This window comes from Lytechinus pictus, chromosome 8 (assembly GCF_037042905.1).
Source record: "Lytechinus pictus isolate F3 Inbred chromosome 8, Lp3.0, whole genome shotgun sequence".
NCBI classification, from domain to species: Eukaryota; Metazoa; Echinodermata; class Echinoidea; order Temnopleuroida; family Toxopneustidae; genus Lytechinus; species Lytechinus pictus.
Window position 1 is genome coordinate 13,054,626 of NC_087252.1, and position 12,083 is coordinate 13,066,708.

At 39.1% G+C, this 12,083-nt stretch overlaps 1 protein-coding gene across 1 annotated transcript; it reads left to right on the forward strand.

The window, feature by feature from the left end:
• The first annotated feature begins 7,153 nt into the window (after positions 1-7,153).
• Positions 7,154-11,256, forward strand: LOC135155211 (mucin-2-like). Its single transcript, XM_064104108.1, has 5 exons — positions 7,154-7,159; positions 7,737-7,865; positions 8,209-8,995; positions 9,304-10,052; positions 10,150-11,256. Exons 1-5 carry the CDS (start codon positions 7,154-7,156, stop codon positions 11,254-11,256), a joined length of 2,778 nt encoding a protein of 925 aa, XP_063960178.1.
• The last annotated feature ends 827 nt before the right edge of the window (positions 11,257-12,083 follow it).

Genomic DNA, 12,083 nt, shown 5'->3' on the forward strand with positions numbered 1-12,083 from the left:
CCCCCCTTAGTTACGCCACTGGTTATCTATATCCGCCTAACAATTTTGCTACAAAGAGCTTGAAATACAGAGCTTAAATGTATCCTTTTTCAGATCGGAATATCAAATATTTTAAGCTCGGGCTTCACGCTCGGTTTGGTGTGCCCCCCAGCCCCCCCCCCCCCCTGAAAAAAATTGGCAGAGCAAAAACAAGGGGAGAAAGAAAGAAAAAAAGGGGAATATTAAAGAAAAAAAGAAGAGGAAATTAAGAGGAAGAAGTCTAGTGAATAAAATAAGGCGAGAGGAAGAAAAATCTTTCACGTCAGTGTATAAAATTTTCGCTCGCGCTCGCATTGCCTGTTCTATGAGATTCATATCTTGCTCAATATAGGCTGATATGGTTTTGAAGTCAATATACAAAGTATATTTCAGCTGGGATATCGAGCTTTCATTATTTTCTTTATTCACAAATTGATTTTTTTCAGGTGCTCTGTAAAATGTCCGTTTTATGGTAAACATTTTCAGCTCACGCTGCGCGGTCGCATTATTTGATAAGCAAAGTTCCTATTGTCTTCGAGTATTCCATAAAGTTCTCGAAACATCCCTTTTCAGATGTGATTGTAAAAATGTAGGCCTACCAGCTAGCGCGCGCATTTTAATTGATGAGTTATGTATACCTCTTTATCAATTCTATAACAATCTACTTAAAATCCCATCTTCATTACAGTTCATAACAAAAAACAAATTCGGCTCACTATTTGCGCTTGCATGAATGTTAAAAATGTATTGACCCATGCGTCCAATTCATTCACTACAAAAAGCTTAATATGTCCAGTTTTTCAAGCTTTGATAATCAACAAATTCCACGCTCTCATTAAGCATATTATATTAATGAATAAAAAAATATTTTCAATTCCTATAACTAAATTTGCCCTTTTTCAGAATGGCATATCGGCAAGTTTCATCTCGCGCTTAGAAGTAATAGGAAGATAGTCATCATTTCCATACATGATGACAAAATGTCCTTAGAATGTCCCGGTCCTTGGTCAAAATAATAATACAAAAATATTAGCTAGCGCTTCGCTTGCATCATTTATTAAGTGTGATCCACAAATTCCACATCCACTTCACAATTTTCCTACACGGTGCTTGAAACAGTGCTTAAATTGACCCTATTTAAGATCGAAATATAAATTTGTTCAGCTCACGTTTCGAGCTGGCATTATTGATCTATAGGAGTAAAAAAAAATATACAGAATGTCCAGATTCTAGGTCTAAATCTAAAACAGGTTCTCGCATGTTTATTGATATAGGCAGCTTGTTCTTTATTTAAATTATCCAGTTCCAGATCAGAATATCAATAATTCTCTGCTCGCGCTTCACGCTCGCATTATTAATGTAGGGAGATACCAAATTAACCATCCTTTTCATGATTACAAAACATGAATAGAGTGTCCTGTTTTTAGGTCTTAAATCTAAATTTTCTTCCGCTCGCGTTTCGCGCTCACATCAAGTTTTTACATATCTATCCCTTTCATGATTACGAAAAGTGCTTAGAATTATTTTTAAAAAATTAGGTTGGAATGCCTTCATTTTACATTCAACATACTCAGTGAATGTCTCTCTAATTCTGTTTTTATGTCACACAGCACATATTACAACAGTAGAAGCAGCAGCAGCGATGGCACTGGATAGAATAGGGATACAACTGATGAGAGTGAGAAGAGCCCTCCAAGAAAAAAGAGAAAGAGCAACCACGAATCAATTGGATAATAGGATCTGCCATAATTAATTTTAATAAGATCCAGCCAGGATCTAAGATTACCCTTTCCTACTAGAACATCTAGTTCTTCTAATGAATCAGGGGGTATTTCATAACGAAAATCAGTTTTTTTTTAATAATCATCATCCAAATATTAGACTTTTTACCGTAATCGAAATCTGGAAGACATTACAGGTGGTGTATCTAGTCGTACATAAACTGACTTTGGAGTTCAGGGGCCCGTTTCTCAACACCGTCATAAGTCTAACTTCTTGACTAACTCGGAGATAGTGAGCCACTTGTCCGCTTACCGTTTCACGAAGCCCTCTTTACCAAGATCGGGTACAACAACCTCACTAAATATTTATGACACCTCCGCACCTGTCATAACTTCTTTCTTAATGACGTAGTGGCATCACGTGGGTAGACTATGACATGCAAAAGTGCCTAGGAGTTTTTTAAATGATAATCTTACGTAATCAATCATAGAGGTTGAAATTACATCACAAAACAAGTGGGTTAATGCATTCAATGATAATTGTAATACAAAGAAACTATGAAAACTGTTGGTAAAACGCCACAAAACCATTCATTTTGAAATAGTGAAATGATTTAATCGATAAAGATTCTACCACGTCAGGCCATCCATAACTGAACTCGTATTTGTTGTTTTCAGACCCCTATTAACAGTTGGATAAATTCTATCTCTAATTTATGCATATGATTTGTCAAATATCGTATGTTTCGGTATCAATGATTAAAATGTTTCGTTAAACTATATTTTGTTGACATTCAGAATCTTAAAAGACCGCATAATTATCATCATTTTACAAAGAAAACCATTATGATTTACTTTCGTAAACTATTAAAATTTGATATCCCGGGGGTACCCATCTCAACTTCCACAAGTGATTTTTTAGTCATGAAATGAATTATTCATAATTTAATTTTCTCTGCAATTGAATGCTCAAGTCTTCATGGTCTAAGTATGTATGATGCATAATTCACCTGTGCTATTATTTTGAAAAGATTTATTTCCCAATTTATCACAATATTTGCAAGTTTGTCATAATTTTTCTTTTGGAATATTATGCTATTTTGTGACTAAGGCTACGTGTCGTTTGCTCTTTTTACCGATAGTATCGATATCTAGGTATTCTAGTTAGGAAGCCTTTCGAGAAACAGGTTTAGTAAGATTGGAACTAACTCCGTGGTTGGTGGATAAAGATATGACTAACTTGTCCATGTGTTGAGAAACGGGCCCCTGGAGACAAAAAAACATGTAACAAATGTGATTGATTTAGTTTGAATTAAATGAAATATAGTAAAGCGTTATGGTGCAAAAGCGTGATATAATTATTTTGACCACTTTATATCAAGTATTGAGAAAAAAGCTGTTGATCATCTCATTTCGTAGTTTGACCCATTCTTAAACCCTACGTACATTTCACAACATTTTCATGAAAAATCTTTTATCTTCCGTTTGTTGAAATAAGGGAACATTGTCACTGATTTTTTTTTTCATTATCTCTAAGTCGTCTTCCGAATTTGGATGTATTCGAGAGTTTTCCCAATGTTAAACTCGCGTCAATAGGGTGATGAATTCATGATTATGCCCTAAAATACATCCCATGATCTATGCTGTATTTTGCCAATATTGATACTTGGTTTTATTGTAAGCTTCCAGTGAACAGAGACTGTAGTGTAGTATTCTGAAACCACTTGTATATAACATTGATATATTCACTGTTTTGTTCATGTTCGTCATGAAGGAGAATATCACACCCTACACTGTATTATGAATAGCGTCGGGGAAAAATCCATTCATTGTATAATTATTTGTTTTGACTTCGTCTGGGAGAAAGTCAAAGCTTCTTTTATTTCATTATTTAGCATATTATGAATGAGATAATTACTTCATTCACAATCTATTCCTTTGTGACTGGAGAAAATGATTGTAAATGTGGTTTGTGTATTATGAATTCTCCTTATTGTTATGGTAGATATACTATTAATATCTTATTTCTGGTTTAAATGTCATGTTTTAAATTATGTCTTTATACAAGACACAATAAACAACTAGTCGTCTTCCGATTCTCATTCACTTTATTTCCACAATTCTTCTTTGTCTTGCCCGAAGCTGTAAAACTCATAAACGCCCCCCCCAAAAAAAAAAAAAATATATAATAATAATAATAATAATAATAATAATAATAATAATAATAATAATAATGATAATAATAATTATAATAATAATAATAAATGAATAAAGAAAGAAAGAAATATAGAAATAAAGAAATGAATAAATAAGTAAATAAATAAATGAAAACATAATAATAATAATAACATTAAAGAAAAAACTGTCATCAATCCAGCATGGCCTTTTATTCTGCTATTCAAAATGAAATTAATTGTATATCTCTTAAATTCCCAATCTTGTTGAGCCCCATTGCAAATTTCCACTCATAGTTCCTTTCGGAAGTGAAGTACACAATCAAGGTACAAGAATATGAATATTCCTATTGTCCTTTAAAGAGAAAATTCTCACAATTTCGCTTAATTCACAATCTTGACTCATGATCAATGTGGTACTTTCTGTCCATGGATTTTTTTTTATTATTCATTTATTTCTAATTGCTTTTATCTTTGTTTATTCGTGTGATATTTTGTTATGTATTTTGATGTTTCCTGACTATATTTGTATCTTTTTTAAATTGTAAATTGTCTACAAGTCAGCAAGTGGCTGCGAGGTACATTTTGAAATAAACCATGAATAATAATAATTTTCCATGCCTCTGCCCACCACGGGTGGTGCTGTAAACATTATGTTTCTGGTTTCTTCGACCGTTTGTCTTTCAAACAGAGACCCATAGGGCAATGTACTTTATACGTATATTACGTCCCGGAAAAACATAACCGATAATTAAAGAATGATTTATCACAACCAAGCCACGAATATGAATGGCAAATGACATATCATCATTAAGCTAAAGGCCTCTTTCATATGGTGTAAATCTTCATTTAAGATAATTCTTCATGGTTAAAAAGCTTGTATCTCTATTAACATTAAACAAAAAAGAAGAAATTTTTTAACAAAATTGGCAATTAGCACGTAAAATTTCTTCGTTTATGATTTGATATTCAATATTTTTTTAAGAAACAGAACTTCGTCGCTCCTTGATCATTTTCTTTGATTGAGAAACTATTAAAAAGCAGTATGGAACTCCTGAAATAGTTGATTTTCTTTTTCAAATTAAGAAACGGTCCGCCAGTCTTCAAACTGTTGTACTGTCGCATGCCTGAAGAATATATTTTAGAATTTACACCAATTTTAAATGTATATAAAGTCAAAATTTATGAATGCAAAAGTTATAGAATGCTAAATTATTTACATCCAGTTGGGGTAGAAATAGATATTATATACAGGTATGCCCATTATTTACATTTTGTGCACATTCTTTTAGACAATTTAACTCAATATAAGGCAAGAAAACTATGTTCAATAAACAATGTTAATTTGAGAAAAAAAAATAACCAAGCTCCGACTGAGCGTTCATAATCTACCGATAGAAACAGGGAGGTACAAAAGACGGGAGAAGATAAAACCTAACCTGAGATTTTGGGAAGATTGTAATTTGAATTTGGTCGGGGATGAGTTCCACATTATAATGAAATGTAACAAATATGAAGATTTGAGTAAAGATTTTTTTTTTAGATAAATACCTTCGATATTAGGTTTGTTGAAATGGAGTACCAGGACAAATTTATCTACATCATGAAATTCGAAACTGAAGTTTTGATTAAATCGTTTTGTTTTATATCCAAAACATAATTGCTATTAGGGGTGATTTCTGAAGATAAAACATCAGCAAGAGTACTAAAGATATCAACCTGAAAACATTCTGTAGTATATACGCAATATTTTTACACATCGTGTTTACATGTAATGCCATTCTTCTCATTCTTCCCCTCTTTCCCGCTCTCTCTCTATTCTCGAACATCTTTCCTCCTTATTTCCCTTTTCTCTCTCACTTTCTTTATCTTTTCTGTGCCATCAGTCGTTATCATCGTCAAAATATCTATCCGAATGATTCCTATATTGATTGTATATATATATATATTTATTTATTTATTCATATGTGTGCGTTTGTGTATATAAGTATGTGTAAATGTATTTATATTATGTATATATATAGGTGTATATGTATATATATATATAATTATGTATATATGTCCCCTGCATGCTTATCACTCTCTTATATTATTTATGCCATCATGCATTTACTATTTATAAGAAGACATAAGTTGTTTTTCCTTATTTGACGAAATACTATTATTTTGTTTTTGTTTATCTGCTTATGTTCCTTGAATTGTATAATTGTTTTGTATTATTATGTACTTCTTGATTTTATCAAAATATTGGCGAATGCCAGTGGCGTTCTAATAAATTCAATTCACATTCATAAGTAAGTGAGTACATGTATACATGAGTATAATGTTTTGATTGTAAAGCTTGGAAAACAATATTCTCTGTGATTTACGAAGTGCAGCTTATTTTTTGTAATTTCAGAAATATTTTTAGTACCATTGCTAAAGGTTTAGCGTAGGAAATGTATTTTCTATTATCAGATGTTATATAATTTTAAAGCACAATGCCTTTTTAATTGATCATTGCATTTCTCATGATAGTGATCCTATTGATGTAAGGCCTCAGATTTTTGTATATGATGCATACATACAATGTAAACTTGATTGTAAAACTTTGAAGACCATATTTTCTACGATTTACCGAGTGCAGCTTTCATTTTTTGTAATTTCCACATATTAATGCATACATGTATATAATGTAAATTCGATTGTAAATCTTAGTATTATCTATGATTTACCGTATGCAGCTTAACTTTTTTTGTGATTTCAAAAATATTTTTGAAAACCATTCCTAATGATTTTCCTTTGGAAATATATTATCCATTTCTTGATGTTATAAACTTTTAATGCAGTATGACAGAAGTTGCAGCAAACAATTACTTTATGATAACGTCTGTTAAATCAGATTAATTGTCAAAACATTATCATACATCTAGATCTCGTACATAAATGCAAACTTATCCTTGTAAAATCATCAAATCTCAGCTCAAAATCGATCATTCTGATGATCACTAACAAAGAAAGAATAAACAAAGACAATGTACTAATATTGCTTCAAAAAATTCCCGACATTTGATGGAATTCCGTGCTTATTTTGCTCATTTCTCAGCAATAACACATTTTCTTCCAGAGCTATTTGGCACATATTTTTTTTATTTATACATACAAGCACTTTGTTGGTAATTTTATTGGATTCTGTTCGAACTCATTTTTAGATCGTTACCACGACTAGTATTGATCATCAATTGCTAGATTAGTGAACCTATGAATGTAAGGTCTATAATTTCTAAATAATTCTGTCAAAAGTAGAGCCTCATGGTTGCAATTGGCAGCGCAATTACAGATTATACGGAGTTAAGAATACTTTTCATTATTCCCCAATTAACACACATCAACTCTATGTACTCCCTCTTTCCACAAAAGACGTTTGATAAAAATTGTTTCGAATATGGAAGTTATATTTTTACCAAGACACGTTCCGATCATAACACATACGTTATTCTAGTATGTAGATGATCGAAGAATTAAGGCCGATAAAGAATGCAGCTAGTTTGGAATTTTGTGTATGTCTTCATGACTGAATAATATCACCTATTTTTTCATAATTATTCTGTAATGTACAGTATGTCCATTAAGTATGTTTCAAGGAATAAACGTTTTGTATGAAATTATACTGTACATATATTCTGTCTCATATTGTAGAAGACTGTCCTCAAGAGCAAAGAGAAACGGGGGTACATTGAAAGTTGTAGGGAGGAAAGAAATTTAACTCCAAAAATGTCAGGAGGGGGACTACATGAGTCTATGAAATATCTCATGTATACCTGTGCTCTTGTATCAATCAAAGCGTCGAAGGATAATAGACGGATTAAGTGTGAAAAATGAGGGAAAAGGTCTGCAGTCGAGGGGTGATACTCTCACCGGTAATGAAGGGAGAGATGAGGGTGTTGGTCTGCGGGAGAGGGGTGATAGTGTGGTACAGGGAAGAGGGAAGAGGGAGTGGGAAAGGGGTTATATTGTGAGACAGAGGAGGAGGATTTGGGAGAGGGTGATACTTTGGTACAAAAGGGAGAAGTGAGGGCTAGGTACTGCGTGAGAGGGGTTTGTTGGAGAGGGGCGATAGTGTGCGAAAGAGGAGAGGAATGAGGATGAACATGGGTTTGCAGGAAAAGGGTTTAAGTATACAAATTATTGAGATATTTCCTCACACACATCCATCTCAGTCAGTCCCACATCCTCACTCATTTTCCTCAGTACATCCTCGTCTATCTCCCTCGTTCTAACACCCTCATTCCAAGACCCTTATCCATCTCCCTCAGTCCCACACCCTCATCGACCTCCCTCAGTCCCACCCTCATTCACCTCCCTCACTCCCACATCCTCATCCATCTCCCTCAGTCCCAAACCCTCACCCATCTCCCTCGCCCCACACCCTCATCCATCTCACTCAGTCCCACACCCTCATACATCTCCCTCAGTTCCACACCCTCATCCATCTCCCTCAGTCGCACATCCTCATACATCTCCCTAAGCCCCACCCCCTCATTCATCCCCCTCAGTCCCACACCTCACGTACCTGCATCAATCCCACATCCTCACCCACCTCCCCCACCCCGCACCCTCTGTCCCACACCCTTATCCATCTCCCTCAATCCCACCCCTTCATTCATCTCCCTCAGTCCCACACCCTCACCCATCTTGCTCAATTCCACATCCTCACCCACTTCCCTCACCCCACACCCTCATCCATCTCCCTCGCCCATCTCCCTCAGTCCCACACCCTCGCCCACCTCCCTCAGTCCCACATTCTCATCCATCTCCCTCAGTCCTATACCCTCACCCATCTCCCTCAGTCCCACACCCGCATCCATCTCCGTCAGTCCCACATCGTCACTCATTTTCCTCAGAACATCCTCGTCTATCTCCCTAGTTCTAACACCCTCATTCAAAGACCCTTATCCATCTCTGTCAGTCTCCCACCCTCATTCATGTCCGTCAGTCCCACACCCTCATCCATCTCCCTCGGTCCAACACCTTCACCAATCCCTTTAAGTTCTTCACACTCATCCATCTCAGTCAGTCTCACATCCTCTCCCATTTCCCTCAGTACATCCTCGTCTATCTCCCTCGTTCTAACACCCTTATTCCAAGACCCTTATCCATCTCCCTCAGTCCCACACCCTCATCCATCTCCCTCAGTCCCACCACCTCATCCATTTCCCTCAGTTCCACACTCTCACCCATCTCCCTCAGTTCCACACCCTCATCCATCTCCCTCAGTCCCACATCCTCACCAATCTCTCTCAGTCCCACACCCTCATCCATCTTACTCAGTCCCACACCCTAACCCACCTCCCTCACCCCACGCCCTCATCCATCTCCATCAGTCCCACACCCTCATCCATCTCCCTCAGTCCCACACCCTCATCCATCTCCCTCGGTTTCACCCCCTCATTCATCTCCCCTCAGTCCAACACCCTCACCCACCTCCCTCAACCCACGCCCTCATCCATCTCCATCAATCCCACATCCTCACCAACCTCCCTCACTCCACACCCTCATCAATCTCCCTCAGTCCTATACCCTCACCCATCTCCCTCAGTCCATCACCCTCATCCATCTCCCTCGGTCCCACACCCTCACGAATCCCTTTCAGTTCCTAACACACATCCTCACTTATCTCCCTCAGTACATCCTCATCTATATCCCTCATTCTAAGACCCTCGTCCATCTCCCTCAATCCCACCCCTTCATTCATCTCCCTAAGTCCCACACCCTCACCCACCTTGCTCAATTCCACATCCTCACCCACCTCCCTCACCCCACACCATCATCCATCTCCCTCGCCCATCTCCCTGAGTCCCACACCCTCGCCCACCTCCCTCAGTCCCACATCCTCATCCATTTCCCTCAGTCCTATACCCTCACCCATCTCCTTCAGTCCCACACTCGCATCCATCTCCGTCAGTCCCACATACTCACTCATTTTCCTCAGAACATCCTCGTCTATCTCCCTTGTTCTAACACCCTCATTCCAAGACCCTTATCCATCTTTGTCAGTCTCCCACCCTCATTCATATCCCTCAGTCCCACACCCTCATCCATCTCCCTCGGTCCCACACCTTCACCAATCCCTTCAAGTTCTTCACACACATCCATCTCAGTCAGTCTCACATCCTCTCTCATTTCACTCAGTACATCCTCGTCTATCTCCCTCGTTCTAACACCCTTATTCCAAGACCCTTATCCTTCTCCCTCAGTCCCACACCCTCATCCATCTCCCTCAGTTCCACAAACTCATCCATCTCCCTCAGTCCCAAATCCTCACCAATCTCTCTCAGTCCCACACCCTCATCCATCTCCCTCAGTCCCACATCCTCATTCATCTCCCTCAGTTTCACCCCTCATTCATCTCCCTCAGTCCAACACCCTCACCTACCTCCATCAATTCCACATCCTCACCCATCTCCCTCACCCCACACCCTCATCAATCTCCCTCAGTCCTAAACCCTCACCCATCTCCCTCAGTCCAACACCCTCATCCATCTCCCTCGGTCCACACCCTCACGAATCTCTTACAGTTTCTAACACACATCCCCACTCATCTCCCTCAGTACATCCTCATCTATATCCCTCATTCTAAGACCCTCATCCATCTCTCCCTGTCCCACATCCTTACTTGTGATCTCCGTCTGTTACACACCCTCATCAGTCTCCCTCACTCCCACACCCTCATCCATCTCCCTCATTCCCACACCCTTACCCACCTCCCTCAGTCCCACTCCTCATTCATCTCCCTCAGTCCCACACCCTCATCCATTTCCCTCATTCCCACACCCTCACCCACCTCCCTAAGTTCCACTCCCTCATCCATCTCCCTCAGTCCCACACCCTCATCCATTACCCTCATGCCCACACTCTCATTCATCTCCCTCACTCCCATACCCTCATCCATCCCTCAGTCCCATGCCCTCGTCCATCTCCCTCAGTCCGACACCATCACCCATCTCCCACAGTCCCAAACCCTATTCCATCTCCCTTGGTCCCACACCCTCACCAATCTCTTTCAGTTCCTCACACACATCCATCTCAGTCGGTCCTACATCCTCACTTATATCCGTCAGTACGTCTTCATCTATCTCCCTCATTCTAAGACCCTCATTCATCTCCCTCAGTCCCACATACTCGCTTATGCTCTACCTCCGTTACACATCCTCATCCATTTCCCTCATTCCCACACCCTAGTTCATCTCCCTCGATTAGTCCCACACCCTCAGTTGAATACCCTCATCCACCCAATCAATCCCACTCACTCACCCATATCCTTAGTTCCACCTCACACATCTCCACAAGTCGCACGTCTCTAAACAAACCTCTTAAGCCATTGTGCTCCTTCAGTCCCACACCTCAACTTATTTCCCTCAGTCCACACCTTCACATTTGTCCCACAGCTCCACAAAATTATCCATCTCCCTCATTCCTACATAACTTCCCCTAAGTCTAGGGCACGTTTCGCTATCCATTGTTATACAATTCTCAAACAAATTGTAAAAACATTTCATATGAACATTTCAAATTGTACAATGCTGACTTAGCTTGTTGTACAGGAGCAAATGGGAGGCCGATTGTCAAACATCAGCACCATTGCACGCGCACACATACCATCCAAAATGTCCCTCAGTCCCACACCCTCATCCATCTCCTTCGGTCCCACACCTTCACAAATCCCTTCAAGTTCTTTACACACATCCATCTCAGTCAGTCTCACATCCTCATTCATTTCCCTCAGTACATCCTCGTCTATCTCCCTTGTTCTAACACCCTTATTCCAAGACCCTCATCCATCTCCCTCAGTCCCACACCCTCATTCATCTCCCTCAGTTTCACCCCTCATTCATCTCCCTCAGTCCAACACCCTCACCTACCTCCATCAATCCCACATCCTCACCCATCTCCCTCACCCCACACCCTCATCAATCTCCCTCAGTCCTATACCCTCACCCATCTCCCTCAGTCCAACACCCTCATCCATCTCCCTCGGTCCACACCCTCACGAATCTCTTTCAGTTCCTAACACACATCCTCACTCATCTCCCTCAGTACATCCTCATCTATATCCCTCATTCTAAGACCCTCATCCATCTCCCCCTGTCCCACATCCTTACTTCTAATCTCCGTCTGTTACAAACCCTCA

Bases quoted from the DNA above. Each gene is read 5' to 3' on its own strand.
- LOC135155211 (XM_064104108.1), top strand. The intron at 8,996-9,303 runs GTACATCCTCGT...CATCTCCCTCAG, and splicing joins ATCCTCTCCCATTTCCCTCA to TCCCACACCCTCATCCATCT. The intron at 10,053-10,149 runs GTCAGTCTCACA...CTTCTCCCTCAG, and splicing joins CTTCACACACATCCATCTCA to TCCCACACCCTCATCCATCT.